Source organism: Alligator mississippiensis, chromosome 1, assembly GCF_030867095.1.
Source record: "Alligator mississippiensis isolate rAllMis1 chromosome 1, rAllMis1, whole genome shotgun sequence".
Lineage (NCBI taxonomy): Eukaryota > Metazoa > Chordata > Crocodylia > Alligatoridae > Alligator > Alligator mississippiensis.
The window spans coordinates 365,057,125-365,073,275 of record NC_081824.1 but is presented as its reverse complement, the minus strand read 5'-3'; the positions used below and the strand labels follow the sequence as shown (position 1 = coordinate 365,073,275).

The 16,151-nt window shown below is 41.1% G+C and overlaps 1 protein-coding gene across 8 annotated transcripts in view; it reads right to left on the bottom strand.

Moving 5' to 3' along the window:
* The window catches only part of DOCK9 (dedicator of cytokinesis 9), a 277,662-nt gene that overhangs the window by 117,218 nt on the left and 144,293 nt on the right, over nucleotides 1-16,151 (bottom strand). For all 8 annotated transcript variants that reach the window (XR_002090054.2, XM_019486925.2, XM_019486921.2 and 5 more), the window contains exons 10-15: nucleotides 7,714-7,788; nucleotides 7,490-7,630; nucleotides 6,918-7,121; nucleotides 6,652-6,774; nucleotides 800-882; nucleotides 241-363 (exon numbers count right to left, since the gene is read on the bottom strand). Coding sequence is in view for 7 of the 8 variants with exons in the window: in XM_019486925.2 (XP_019342470.1) it covers nucleotides 241-363; nucleotides 800-882; nucleotides 6,652-6,774; nucleotides 6,918-7,121; nucleotides 7,490-7,630; nucleotides 7,714-7,788 (749 nt within the window). In the remaining variant the exon portion in view is untranslated. The remainder of the gene's footprint in view (nucleotides 1-240; nucleotides 364-799; nucleotides 883-6,651; nucleotides 6,775-6,917; nucleotides 7,122-7,489; nucleotides 7,631-7,713; nucleotides 7,789-16,151) is intronic.

The window sequence follows — 16,151 nt, the reverse complement described above, 5'->3', positions numbered from 1 at the left end:
GATGAAACTCCTAACTACATGTTTGTAGAGAAAGTTAGTTAGCCACGTTAGTCTGAAGTCAGGTACAAGGCAGGACAGGCTCCACCTTGCCCTGTCTCATATATTTGTAGTAATGTTCACATGACTAGTTATAAGAACAGAAACAGACATACAAGAACTGACCAGATGTTTTAATTTCTGTTCATCCTAAAAGATGTATACATTATAAAAAACCCCAAAACCCCAAAGTGTTACACTCACTTCCTGAAATCTGCTAGCAGCTTAAGCATGTCTTCATTTGAGAGTTTATTACTGTCTTGTCTATAGAGAGCAGAAAACCTTGCACTTTTGTCCAGGGTTCCTGATGCATCTTTAAACAATGTCCTGAAAGTCAAAAAGTTCTCTTTAAAATTTATTAACAATAGTTTAAGGTAAAAGCTACATTTAAATATCTGTCTACCAGTATGCAGGTAAGCTTTACTCTATTCACAGCTAATATTTTAATAAACAGAATATGAAAAATTTAATTTCTAGCCAAGTCAAAAATAGCACAGCAGTGGAGGGGGAAAGAGCCACCTAACTTAAATGATCCCCATCTCAAATACCTGTCCCACCATGGGAAAGATGTGTATACCTCATTTGTCTGAAATCTGTGGCTGAGCTAAAATGACATGAATTTAGAAAGGGCTACTCTGAAATATGAGCAAGAGAAAAACCAAACCCAGCAAGCTCAATTTTGGTAAATGAGACTTCTGTTGTTCTTCCATAGTAAACAAATCCCCTAGACAACATATCTGGTGATAAGAATGGCGTTCCTTACCTAGCTGCCCAGGCAAAAGGCATTCTATATTGACCTAGTCTTTGACATGCTTGCTTGGCATTCTTCAATACTTTCTGTGCAACCTGCAAGTGATTAAGAAGGTGAGTTGTTAAAATACAATGTATTCCATAAAATGAGATGTCTATCGCTTTTCATCACTATCCAAAAAGTCTATGCTAAGAGTAGATCCATTCTTAAAAGATGAAGTTCCATCAACATTAGTAAACATGTGAAAACTATAATAAAAAAAAGATCAACAACACCAGTTATTTCTTTATGGATTAAGTAGGGCCTGCTGTTATATGCACAAGCCATAGAGTAGAAACAAACCTCATACACTTGTACTCCCCTCTGTTAGGCCACCATTTCACTCTGAAAGGAAATACTACCAACGCAGGTTCACTTGCTATCTCTCTCTTTCCCTGAACTAATTGCATCACCTCTCTCTGGCATTATATTGATTCTGCAGGAAGGGAACTTATTTTTGCAATTCAGGTGCCTTCCACAGCTGTTTTGTTAACATTATTTACAATATCTCCCACAAGGAGGACGAAATGTTTTGTTACATGTTCATTTGCAATTGTACAAACATTTCTAACGATTATCAAACTGCATGAAATTAACAAATGAGATAGAACGTAATAAAATGCAATGCTGAGGTAATGTGCTTTAAGATCCTACTAAACTCTACAGGGATTTGACCGTAAGAAATTGCATCACTTGGATCAGAAAGGTATGCACTAGAGTTCCAGGTTTCAGAAAGTATATGGCATTACATATAGGAACCCTAAGCTAACAGAATGTTACATTCACAAAACTGAGCATTTAAAAGTTGCATAAAAGAATTAACATTGGAAATACAACTTTAATTTGGTTTCCTCATAAAAAGCCTTGCCCAGCATCATATGTAAACTCTATGCATGTATCTAAGAAGGATGTAGTACAGTGTTTCTCAACCAAGGTGCCAGGGCACCTGAGGTACCCTGAGATCAACCAGTCAAATAACATCAAATAATTGGGCACCTGGCTACTTATTATTTGACTATAGTAAAAAAATTCCCCTGTCAAATATTCCATGAAGCTAAAATGGTTTTGTGTAGGAGCTGGTCTACCATATTGGTGCATTATAGTGTCCCATTAAGAAAGGCAGCAGGACTGCACACCTTGCTTTTCAGTCCTACAGGATTCAGGATATATACAAACACTCAATTTAAGCACAGGTATCCTGTGTCCTGCTCCTCTCTTTTAAGCTCTTCTAGCCAACTTTTTCTTCCACCCATTAAGCCACATGAGGCTGCAAAAGCTATTCTGTGTTGAGGGAAGAGTATCAAAACCAGCAGCATAAAAAAGCTTCTCCTACTAGCCATCTGCTATGATTGCTGGCATCTCCAAATGCAAACAGCAAAATGCTTGAAGAGTTGGCCTGCTGCCTGCTTAGCATAATTGCATTTTAAAAACCGACTTTTGTCTTTTATAGTTGCTTTGTTTGTTTGTTTGTTTAGTAACTTCAGGATGACAGGTTTCAGAACAGAAGCCAAAGAAAAGAACTGTTCTTTTTGAATATCATTCACATTTACACTTACCTAAAATTGATCGTTCTAAAAATTTGTTAGTTTTTTTAATGCAATTTTGTTGTTTCACAACAATAGTTAACTTGTTTTTATTAATTAACATAAGTATGTAATCTCTTGAAGACTGAAGTGTCTCTGTTCACTGTTCTAATAAATTATTGCTTAAAATAAGTAATTATTTTATTGTGTAAAATATTTAAAAAATGCTTAATGCCTAAAACTGGAGGGATTATTTCAATGACAAGGAGCAATGCAATGATCAACCCACCACAGGCTGGGCCCATAGACAGCAAAAAGACCGTTCCAGGATTTCATTTGAGTGCCGCAGCCCTACTCTGGACCTGCTTATAAACTATTTCTACCTCCACGCCCAATCTAGGAGTTCCAGACACCACCGCCACGTGTGTTACAACTTTAGCCCTGCAGAACAGAGCCATACTCACCCTTAAAAACAACCCTAATTTTATCATACAACAAGCTGATAAGGTGGGTGCTACTGTTTTCATGGACAAAACAGCATACACACAGGAAGCCAAAACACAGAGTTTTAGAGAGAGAGAACTCCACAAGACCAAGAGGAATAAAATGACCACTTAACAACACTACCTCTGGAAACAGGAGAAACTGCTTCCACGTCCCAGGACCCAAGGCTAGGCAACTTTTACTTATCGCCTAAGTTCCACAAACCTGGCAACCCAAGACATCCCATTTTCTTTGGCACTGGCACCATCATAGAGGGAGTTTTGAGCTATATTGACCTTATCCTATACCCATGTGCCACTGAAACTGTCAACTGTTTGAAAGCTGCAGCAGATTTCTTCAAGAACTATACTCATTGACAAGCTTCCAGCAAACACCGTATTAAGTCCCATCCATGTTACATCTCTGTACATCAACTTGCCCTGTGAGGATGGATTACAAGCCAGAAAGAACATTATCACCAATGAGGACGCTGCTTTGTTTCTTTTGTACTCCCCTGCTTTGTCCTCACACACAAATTCTTTATATATCTGCTCAGAACCAGCAATCACCCTAAACACCAAAAAAGTTGTGATATACAGCCAGACCCTCAGATACCACCTCATTTGCACTGAAGAGAACACCCGGAATTGCCACCTCACCAATCTTAATAAGGCTTTCACCCAACAAGGACACTCCTCCAGAGATAGATCGCACGTTTGAAAGAGCCACCCGGATACCACGTGAAGAACTGCTGCAGTACAGAAGAAAACCCTCCACAAATCGCACACCGCTGGTTATGACGTATCACCCCTACCTCGAACCTGTATGGAAAATCCTCAAACAATTGTAACCCATACTAGAAAGAGACCCTATTCTTAAAAGGATCTTCCCAGAGCCACTCATCCAGGCCTTCAAACAAGTACCGAACTTTGAGAACCTCATCACCAGAAGCAAACTTCCTCAAGCCCAGAACACACCAACAGGATCCAGACCGTGCCATGACAAGAAATGCAAAACCTGCCAACACATCTCCACTACCCCCACAACTACTACACCCCACAACAGAGCCATCAGCATCCCTGGATCTTACAGCTGCACCTCCAGAAATGCAGTATATCTCATCCAATGCACCAAATGCCCTGATGGAAAATACGTAGAAGACCAAACAACAACTGCGCACCAGAATGAATGCACACCAGAAATCTATCAAAGACAGGAACACCCAATTACCTGTAGAGGCACATTCCTCCCAAGAAAACCACTCTCTCTCTAATCTCTCAGTCCTGATCCTCAAAGGAAACTTACAAAACACTTCCCAGAGACAAGCCTATGACCTCCACTTCATCAACCTCCTGGATACTAAAAATCATGGACTAAATATAGACATTGGATTTATGACACATTATAACCTGCATGACATCTGACTCCCCAGGTATCTCTCCACTATTCATGCCCCTTCTCTCTCTTTCCCCCCACCCCACCCGTGCACCCCAGCCTGTCTCTCACCCATTGACTCCTCAATCTACATTTTCACTGACTACCTGTCTTGTATGCATACCAGCCCAATCTCTGGCTTGTTTACTTTTCATTCCATCCAGGAAGAGCACACACCAACTGCTGAAACTTCCTTAGCCTGATGAAGGGTTTTTGAACCTGAAAGCTTGCTTAATAATTGTTTTCCAACTATTTAAGTTGGTCTAATAAAAGATATCAGATTCACTCAAAGAAGCTTGTCTGCCTCTGACCTGTTGCAGTTTTTCTCAGTTCTCTGCAACAGAAGAATTTCTCTATTATTATTGCATAGTCAAAAAACAAGAGAAATTAGATTCTAAATGGGGTACCACTAAATTCAGAAAAGTTAAGGAGGGCTGCTTTGAATCTAAACAGCTTGAAAACCACTGACTTAATAAACATATGTGGAGAATCAGACCGCCTGAGTTCTATCTCCAGCTATAAAAAGGAGTGTGGGTTAACAACCCACAGATCTGGCATATCCATTCCTAGTCAGTGTGCCTTAAATCTGGTATAGAAAGAGCACTGCCAGCCTGCCCGTGAAATAATTCTCAGCTATTCCATTTATAAAATGGGGGGAATTATACTTGTAGCTTCAGAGATAAACAAGTATGGAGCCCTGATCTGTAATTCTTTGTTCAAAGTACCAATTTGCACTACTCAGGGAAACAAAGCTAAAAGAAGAAATAGTAATCTGCCTCCAGCCAAAAGGGTCCGTTTTGTCTTTTTCTTTTGTGACCACTAGCTAGTACGGCATTGGAATGCACTCTTTCAAGTGAAATGCAGGTAGTCTATAGGATCTGGCAGCACCACTCATTTTATTTTGCTTAAACTTTCAAACAAATAAATTCGACCTGAAGCAGAGTAAGAATTGAAAAAAAACCAAACCCAAGTTATCAATAACTTTAAGAACAGACATGTTAAATACAACATCATAAACACCTGCTTTGTGGGTGTTGTGAACTACATCTATAATAAAATACAACCTGGCTGCATCCACACAAGAGTGGACATTTGGTTCCCTGCGGACTACCAGCAGTGGCCCACTCTGTGCCACCACTAGTTTTCCCCAGGAAATGCCTGTGCCGTGCACCCTCTGGCATGTGGTAGGTTAGCCCGGGTTGGGTAGGGGAGACTGGGGCCAGCACTGGGCTGGCCCCAGCAGCCTTATCTGGGGTTCTTGGGGTCTCCCAGCACTGCAGCAGTGGCAATCTTGCTGCTTGGAGCCTGGCCAGTGGCCAGAGAATGGCTCTCACCAGCCTGGCTCTGGTTTTGAATAGCATATGCTGCCTCCATGTGTGCCACTCCACTTTTTTGTTGTTTTTTTCTGACCCCTGGATATCCCCTGTGATGCTCCCTTGCAGCACAGAGAACACCTGAACATGTGGTATGTGGTGCCATAGACATGTCTGAGGTGCCACATACCGCATGGCCATGCTCGTCTGGACGCAGCTCCTGATTCCAGTTCTAGAGAGGGGTACTAACTTCAAAGAAAGAATACTGCAGGCTGAAATCAATCTTCTCTCTGGGATTTATATAGGGACACCAAAAATTATTCAGTGATTTTTTTTTTTTGTTTTGTTTCCTGAAGTCTTTCACTGACTTAGTCAGAGTACGCTTTAAAAACTGCTTCTTGATGATTTAAGAAGGATGCATTAAACATTCATATTCAATGGTAGCAAATATCACCATTTGCCTAAATAATACTCTCGTTTGAAACTCTTTCTTCCCCATTCCATTTTGTGCAATGGAAAATTGGAAAAATGTATCAAGAGTAGCTATCAGGAACTGTATCAGATATGCTGATGCTTTACCATCTATAGTCCTCATGCCTGAACACCATACATTTCCCCCCCAAAAGGGTACATTTTAGAAAGTAAACAAAATGTGGATGCATGTAAATATAATCTTCTAGATGACTATCACCTACAAACATTACTTTATTTCTTCCAATAATTGATTTTACAGAATTTAACTGTACAACGTTTATAATGCAAAGTAGAACATTTTAGATTTTTTTTTTTTACAAATAAATTAAAAATGGAAACCTGAAATGATGCAGATAATTCCAAATATCTGATCTTGGTCAGAATTTACACACACTCTGAAGTTTTAGCATTGAAATGGTATGCAAGTTGTAAAGTCTCGTTAAGGAACAGCAATTAGTTTATGAAAGCACTGTAGATAAGCTAGTCTCAACATTTAAGAAGATTTTATTATGATACTTCATAATGAAGTATCACATATCCAAAGTATCTATTTTCCCCCCAAGAATGTTACTAATACATATTAAAACCATTACAGTACCTTAGAAGAATCTGTACTTTTCATGTATGGCTCAGCACAATGGGTAATACTTCCCTGCAATACTTTTTCTATTCTAGCCACAAGAAATATCTCGGGATGTGGACACGTGATTGAGAATATTCCCTAAAAGAAGAAAGCAATTACATAGAGTACACAAAATATGAAGACTTTTTTGCTGTATACCCAGGAAAATAAAGCTATCTGAATGCATGTAAAACAACCTCTATCTTTATCCTAAATAAGAATTTTACATTGTTTTTTCTTACCTGCTTTGGATACTGCAACATGGTCTCATGAATAATGTCTTGAACCTTGTGTAAACAATCGTCACTGCCATTCATCAGTTGCTCTTGCGTATTTGATATCATGTGCCTCACTGAGATGTGATTCAAATCAACATGAAAGTCTGCTGAAATCTTCCGACTGTTTTTTATATCAAACAATGACAATGTGACAAAGAAAGGTTCTACCTAGACATTAGAAAGTGTAAAAGTGTTATCACTGAACACTCCCAGCAAATTTATTTGCAAATTTTTACAGACATACAGTTATACATTACAAAGAATTCCCAAAATTCCTGTACTATGTACAGGATGTAACATACAATGAAAAAACAAACTGCTTTCATAAACAGGCCAAAGAGGCCAGATGAAAAGGCTGTATGCTTTTTGTTTTCTTGCTTTTTAAACTTATGGATTAACCAACACCGGTTACTATGTTTAACCTGATAGTTAGCTGAGATTTCTTGATCTACTGCCAAGTAATGCTGATAGTAAGGCATTAACTACCACATATGTGATTGTTACATAAAGACAAAGTATTCACATAAAGAACTTACATTTGTTGTTGGTCCCTCTTCATTTTCAGCAACACAGCTTTGCAGATTGAAAGATAAATCATTACACTTCACTAGAATCTTTTTCCCAAACTTCTCTTCAAATGGCTTGACTTCTGGTTCAATGCCCGAAAAGTCAAGTTTCTTTAAAAGAAAACTAAAATTAAAATATTTCCTGTTTTATGACAGGTAACATAAAAAGATGGTTTTCTGTTAAAACATCAAACCTGGGCATCTGGATCCAAGGCAAAAAGTTTAACTCTGCTTTCACTTTTTAATTTGATTTCTGCTTCTCTGGTACTCTGTCAAAAATAAAGAGAGTTATATTTTAATAAATATATATATATATATGCAATTATCATGGTTAAATATGGGTGATTTTAAGCTTTCTTTTTCCAGCAACATTTTGCTCTAAGTAATTTAGTTTTAATCCAAGTTTTCTCTCCCCACTTCACTGAGTTTAGTATGTGGCTTCCCAATTTAAGGTTTATCTATTATGCTTAAAACAGAAATGGTGACGTGTGAGCTTGTAGCCCCAATTTTCCTCTAACAAAAAAGTACCTCCCATAAATTATGACCAAAAATTCTTCCTACTTGGCTCTTATAAAATGCTTTTCATCCTTAAATACTGAATAGCTTTAACAAAGCTACTTTACACACCCAGCACACACACACACACAATTATCTTCTCATGTAGGTTAAAGTTCAGAACTACACTGAAGCCATAAGATGACTCAGGAAGCCACAAGCTAACTATGTTAAGAATCACAATCATAGCAAATTCCTTGACCTCCTAGTGCTAAAAAGATGGTTTTCCTGTGCGTGGCAAGGAAAAAACAAACAAACCACATTTATAGATTGACTTATAGCAGGCCCTACGAGGAGAGGCTAAGGGACCTGAACCTGTTCAGCCTCCACAAGAGAAGGCTGAGGGGGGAATCTAGTGGCCTGTTACAAACTAGTCAGAAGGGACCAGCAGGCATTGGGGGAGTCCCTGTTCCCCCAAGCACTACCAGGAGTGACTAGAAATAACAGTCAAGCTGGCAGAGGGTAGATTCAGATTAGACACCAGGAGGCGCTACTTCACTGTCAGGGCAGCTAGGATCTGGAACCAACTTCCAAGCGAAGTGGTGCTGGCTCCTACACTGGGGGCCTTTAAGAGGAGGTTAGACGAACACCTCGCTGGGGTCATTTGACCCCAGTACTTTTTCCTGCCATGGCAGGGGGTCGGACTTGATGATCTGCTCAGGTCCCTTCTGACCCTACCAACTATGAAACTATGACTTTCTATTGCCAAGATGAGTCCTGAGTACTCCTCGGAATGTTTAATCACTGGGAATTATGAGCACTTATTTGTTAGTACTAAAAGAAAAAAACATCAGAAGTGAAATAGAATGTGTGATAAGCTGAGATAAAACTAGTTTTCCTGTTCCATGAGAGAGTTAATTTACCATTCTATATTTTTTCTTTTAAAAGTAATTGGCAAATGTGCATCTTGAACACTGGACAGTTGGATAAATACATAAGACAAATTAGAAATGCAGTACAATTAATGCGCTAGAGCAGGGGTTTTCAACCTTTTTTTAAGGAGTGTACCCCTTCTGGAGTATACCCCCTTCTAGACGAGGGGCGGGGGTACTGCTGGAGGCGTGTGGCAGTGCAGGGAAGTGGTGTGCAGCAGTGGCACGGAGTGGTGAATGGCAGTGGTGGGGAGCTGGGAGCTCGCATGTGGTGCCTGCCACCATGCACTGCTTCCCCGTGCCGCCACACACACCCCCTGGGGCCATCCCTCAGGGGTACACATAACCCCAGTTGACAACCTGCTCTAGAAGTGTGATCGTCTGAAAAGGGACATACGATTTTAATACAGGACTCTCTCTTTTTAAAATGAAAAAGCAGCATGGATTACATTTTAACAGATGACTGCAAAGACCACCTACATTTCCACTTGCAACAACAGCTTCTGTTGCTACAGGAATGTCTTACATAATAAGCTTGGCTGGTAATATGTCTATTGTGACAGCACCTATAAGCCTCAGTTAGGACTAGGAAGGATTGGACAAATATAGAAAATTTGTAACCCATTCCCTTAAAGGTCTTACAGGTCTCAAATGGAGGAGAAGAACCATAGCAAACAAGGAGGTACTTGCTGATAATGGGAGAAAGAAGGTATTAAAAAAAAATTACAGCATACACAAAACTTAGATACTCAGTACATAATCTGCCTTCATGGGGTCAGGCAACAGTTTGCCATAATCACTACAGAAGACCTGAGTTTTGAGGAAGAGCTTGGAGAATAAAGATTTGGATATTTCTGTGGATTTGAGTTCAAGCATGAGAGTACAAAAGAGATTCAGACAATTAACTGGCAAAGTAAAAACAGATGTCAACTGTAAAATAAGAGGAATGATGGGACAAAACTAAACTGTGAACACTTTAACAGTCTTCGGACTGTGATTCTGATTAGCTAGAAGTGGAGGAGTCAATGGAGGAAACTGAAGACAGTGCCTTAGTCCGAATGATGAGCAGGGAACCTGGTTTTTCTCTATTTAAAAATCCGAAATTCTATGATTAAAAACTCCAAAATCTGTGTTTTTCCATGATTAAAATGAAACACCACTATACATATAGGTATCAGCTGAACACAATGTTGTACTGATATGTTTACAATTTTAAAGCAATTTGAAAGCCTAACAGTGCCTCTATCATTATAATACAATAAATTCCAAATATCTATATAATTTGGTGTTTGATTTGAGTTTAATCACAGAAAATCAGAGCTCCCCCTGCCCCCTTTGCTCACCAGGATGTGGGTCCAGCTGCAGCTGCCTGCCCCCCCACCACTGCTTTGTGGTGCTGAGCTTCCCTGATATGCTGGTACCTCTTACTCCCAAGTCACAGCCCCCACAGCTCTGTCAGTGCTCGTTGCTCCCAACCTGCTGCCCCCCACCTTTCCCTGCCCTGCTGGTGCCTCACACTCCTGACCCACTGCCCCCCACCCCCAGGTCCCAGCCTCCCAATGTGGGGGTGAGGATGGGATGTGGGGCAAGGGGGTTCTGTATGGGGCAGGAGGGGTGTCCAACCATAGCTCTATTCTGTTGCCATGGTCCAACCACTGCCACCATTCCCCTCAGGGTGTCCACACTGTCCCACATCCCACCTTCCCTCCAGGTTAGATCGGTGTCCTAGCATGCAAGTGGCTGGAGGAGGTGAGGGCATTGTGGTCCCCCTTCCTGATCTACTACTCCTGACACTGCTGGTGGTGCAGCTGGCATGAAGATCCTGGGGGCAGCAGAAGCAATGAGTCTCAACACCTCACTATGCCCTCCCCCACACTGGGTCCTACCAGATAGGTTGTGGAGGTGGCCTCATGCAGGTCCAGCCAGGCTGTAGCCGTGTCCTATTGTGGACACACAATTTGGGGGGGGGGGCGGGGCATGTGCCCCTCCATGCCTCCCGAGTGCATCAGCCTGACCCTGACCCGGGAGTGAACAAAGTGGTGGGGAGCCAGCCCCCCACACCCCCCCAACAGGCTGCCTGGGGTCCCATCCTGCTCCCTGGTTGGGCTCCATAGCCACACATTCCTGATCTGGTCCTGGGCCCCATGCACTGTCCTGGCTCAGCAGCACCCCCAGCTGCCAACCCTGCCCCACTCCCTCCTCACTATGGGGGCTTGGCATGAACTGCTGCCTCAATCTGCACACCTCACCCCCTCCTGCCATGCATTGCCTATGCCCCCCTGCCATAAACTTACCTGCAATCAGATGGGGGAGCTGCTCTCCACCATGCTGTCTAGAGCTGTATTGCTGGCCACATGCATGTGGTCGCGCTCACACATACACATGGTGCCCCATGCATCCGATCAGCCTCCTCCCACTCTCCCCAGCCCCAAGCAGTCCCTTGCAGGCTAGAACTCTGCTAGCCTGCAAGGGGAAACCTGTAGTTTCCCAGGTTTTTCTCCTATAAAGGAGAAAGTCTGCATTCAACCTGGATCCCTGATGATAATCTAGGGAGACAACTGTGACAGAAGTATTTTGAATGTACTTGAGGGGCTGAAACTGTAGGCACTTCTGTGAAAGGGAGAGACAACACTAGCCAACAAATATGCTTCAACTCAAGTTTTGGAGGTATAATCAAAAAGGAAATCTGGACTTTGGAGACAGAAGTCTGATAGACCAGTCTAATCTAAATCGATTAAATTTGATACTACATCCAACCAGGTCTATCTTAGACCAGATTCCACCATTTTTAAACCTGTCTATATGCACTAAACCTCTGTTTCATTACAGATTTAGATTGGTTTCCCACTTTTACTTGTTCATCTGTAGTGTTTGTACCTAACCACTGTGCAAAAAGGAAATAGAGGATTTAGACACAAGATAGGCAGATCAAAGAAACAAGTCAGTCAAAAATGGAAAAAAATGCACACACTTAAAGCACTGAGAGGATATTAGGGTTTTATCCAGTGACTGAGAAAGGGGAGATAGTGAAGAGTTTTGAGGGAAAGATCAGGAGTTCAATTTTGGTCTAATGAAGCATTTGGACATGCAAAAAAAAAAAAAAGGAAATTAAAGGTTGGCCACTATTTTACATTAGTGAAAGGGAGACAGTTAAGAAGAGACAAAATAGATGAATAGCACTTGAAAGATAGTGTATTTTAAATCACATACAACACAAGCTTTTCCCCTAAGAAGCAGCTGCTGGAAATTGGTATACACATTATATATGTGGGAATATGATAAAAGCAGTTTCTGCCACTTACTGGGCAAAAGCTGAAGTAAAATCAACACAGCTCCAGAGGGCCCTAGCTTCCTACATTTATAAAATGAGAATTGTAATACTTCTACCTCACAAGGTTGAAGTGAGGTACTCAGAAATTCTGGGAATGGGAGGTAAATAGACACCTACCAAAAGCTCCTATTATTTTACAGATAAAATGAAGCATTAAAAATAAAAAAATACCCCTAAATGTTTCTCTGCTCTCTAGGTATTTGGACACCCATCCCCCGTAATTTCCTAAAATATGGGGGAATGGAAAGTTACATTAATGAAGTTGTCACATCCACTGCATGTAGTTAAGTAATGATCACTAGAATTAAATAAGAGTTATCCAGAATGTTAATATTTAATAGTGATAAAAGCCTTTAAAAACTACTGGAAATGTTGAGGCATGTAACATCTGTTACTATAACAATGCAATAAGTCTAACGTACCAGTTTAAAAGGTTAACATACAACATTAGAAGCAGCATATGTTGAGTATTGTAAAGTATATTTGTACCAAAACAGTCTTCCTGTTCATCGTATCCTGTTTGGCAATAATTCTATTACAAGAAAAAAGGCAGCGATAGGAAACAGAAGAATTGGATGTAAAAAGAAAAGCAGAGCACCAATTAGCAAGTAAAGACAGCCCAGTGCCTTACATGAAGTTGCCTGGCATCTTGTTACAGGGGAAGCAATAGATTAATATATCATTTACAGCAAGCAGCAGTAAACTAAAACAGAAATATGATGCAGGTGAAAAACTGAGGTTAAAGACCCCAGAGAATCTGACACTGTAGACCTAGTTTAGTAAAAGTTCAGCTAGTGCCGTACTGAAAAGTTACAAAATTAGTTGTTTTTTTTGTGTGTCTGAATAAGAAAAAACTTGTAGATTTCTAGAAGGAAAATATCAGATGAAGCTATGCAAGATCTTATTTAACTAGCAAGGAAGAACAAGAGTAGGACAGAAGAAACAAGAGGTTCTGGAGAATTATTTTGAAGAAAACAAAAATATAAAGTGGAATGGATAAATGTATCTGCCAGACAACCTACCAGAAAAGATACTGAAACAAATATATAGGAAAAAGAGCCAATGCAACATCCATCAGAAATTCATAGAACAGGAATTAGCATTTCTAGCACTAAAATGTTTTAACATGTAGTTGCTAAACAGACCAAAAAAAACTACATTCCAAAGTCATCTCGAGTTCTGAACATTCATTTTTAGATTTTATATGGAAAATAAAAAGGTTATGGAAGATATGAAAGATGAAATAGGTTTTTCACAGATTAACGTAACTAGTTACTTCAATTCTTTAGAATGGTGCAAGGGAAAATTTATATTTTAAATGTTGATAGGGCCTCAATCTAGATAATTTCATTTCCATTCCAACTGCGTGGAGCTCAGGGTCAGCTCCCACCTGAACCCAGAGCTCAGGGATGGCCCAGAGATTGCATGGCTGGAAGCCGCCCCAGAGTCAGACTAGGTTGTTCGTTGGGCTCAACTTACTCCTGACCTGGACGCACGTGTAGACGTGAGGCTAGGAGCAGTTTAATGTAGCTGAATTTATTGCACAGTAAATTCAAACGCATAAACTGCATGTGTAGACGTGCCCACAGAGTTAAAGATTTCGCTTTTCCTACTTTGGGCTGCAACGTATAACAGCTTTACTTTTATACATCTAAAATAATTTTCTATAATAGATGCAATATCATTCTAAACTTACCCTATAAGCAGGGGGTGGTACGAATGAGTGGTTTTGAGCAGTAGCTTGCCGGTGTATACTTACAAAGTAACAGCAGAATAGCAATGTAATGAAAACCCACCCCACTAGTAATGAGATGAGTAACACTTAGGAATTCACCATCTAATTCCCTTTCAAAACTTTACCATGTAAGCATACTTTGCTGTCTAATGTACATTATAGCCTTATATAAGCTACATCTGATGGAAAGTTTTTCATACTGTCAGTCTCCTGAGAGCTGAAACACTTGTGGAAATTGCTGCTGCTACTTTTTTTTTTCCTTGGTCAAATTCAACTCATTTCAATTGAGCCGATTAATGTACTTTAGGATAAAAGTGCAAATGGAACTTACATGAATATAAATATTTAAAATGCTGAACACATATGCATATAAAGGAGCTAATTTGCTTTTAAGAAGACCCAGAAAACAAGTATCTGTTATTGGACCAACTAAAATAGTTGGAAAAAACTTCTTTGCAATCTTTTGGGTACAAATACCCTTCTTCAGGCAGAGTAAGGCTCTGCAGTTGTTGTGTACTCTGGATGGGCCAGAGGCTTCTATTCTATCCCATCCAAGAAGAGTATGTGGGGACACAGAGAAATGTGGAGGCAAATTTCTCACAAGATAACCACTCGCTCTCCAATCCCTCAGTTCTAATCCTCAAAGGGAATTTAAAAACACTTTTTGCAGATGAGCCTATGAACTTCACTTCATCAACCTACTGGATACAAAAAAACATGGACTAAATATAGACATTGGATTTATGGCACATAACTTGCTTAACATCTGATACCCCAGGTAACATCTCTACTATTTGTCACAACCCAAAATTGTGATTTGTTGTTTGTGTGTGCTTTGGCAACGCTAAATTATGTTCCCGCTAAAATTACAGTTTCCTTGCACGGTAGAGTTCTCTGCTGCGGGAGAGAACTCTGGTGCAACGGGGGATTTCCCGCCAATTTGCAGCTTCTTTGCATGGTGCATTTCTCTTGCATCTCGGAGATGCACGGTGCAAAGGAGTTCCCGCCATTTGTATTTAGATTCGCGCCACATTATTGGCTGGTTCTAAATGTAGGCATACGTGGCGGCTAGCTATTGGCTTGCTAGCCATACAAAAGGCTTGGGTAGCTTCCGCCCAAGCCGGAGAGAGAGGAAAACTGGAGAGATACAGAACTCGCCAGGAGGAGGAGACTTCGCGCTGTGTGAAGATCTCCAAGCGATGTGGACCCTTGCAGACCCAATGCGCCCCTCTTAAGCAGGCAACAGAGGTCTGGATCAGCCTCTAGCCTCTTCCTGTCGTCGAATGCAATCCTAGACGTATCCCTATCCTAGATACCCAATTTTAGAACCCACGGAGTCTTAACAGCTCTGGGGGACCTGGGAACCGAACAAAAACCACGGAGATTCAGCCACTCCGTGAGGAAAGAATTGCCGAACCCGTGGAGCCTAAACCACTCCAGGGCCAAAGAACCGAGTTTGTCAGAGTCCTCCAACGAGGATTTAAGCGGAGCTGCACCTGGAAAACTGTCCAGCCTACACCGCGACCATCTTGGGTGTAAGTAAATAATCTTTTCAATCAACCACTACGCCTCCGTAACTAATTTTAGCTCGCGCATACCATACCGCCCCGTGGTTTTCTCCGACCCCGCGTGCCCGGGCTGCTGGCCACAATCCGCGTGCGCAAAGACAGGCCTGGCTCGCCCCCGGCCCGCACACTATTTACCAGCTGCATCTTACCACCAGATCAACATTCCCCATTCCTGCACCTTGCCTGTTTCTCACCCATTTGTCTGCCACAATTTGCATTTTCACTGGCTGGCATTCTTGCATACTAGCCTCTGGATTTCTATTCTATCCCATCCAGGAAGAGCACAAAACAACTGCAGAGGCCTCCTCTGCCTGAAGAAGGGTGTTTGTACCCAAAAGCTTGCAAAGAAGAATTTTTCCAACTATTTTAGTTGGTCTAATAACAGATTTATAGATTTCATAAACATTAGGGCTGGAAGGGACCTTGGAAGATCATCAAGTCCAGCCCCTTGCCCCAGGGGCAGGAAGTCAGTTAGGGTCAAAGGATCCCAGCAAGGTAAGTGTCCAAACGTTTCTTAAAAGTTCAGAGTAGGTGTTTGCACCACCTCTGGGGGAAGTGTATTCCAGGTCTT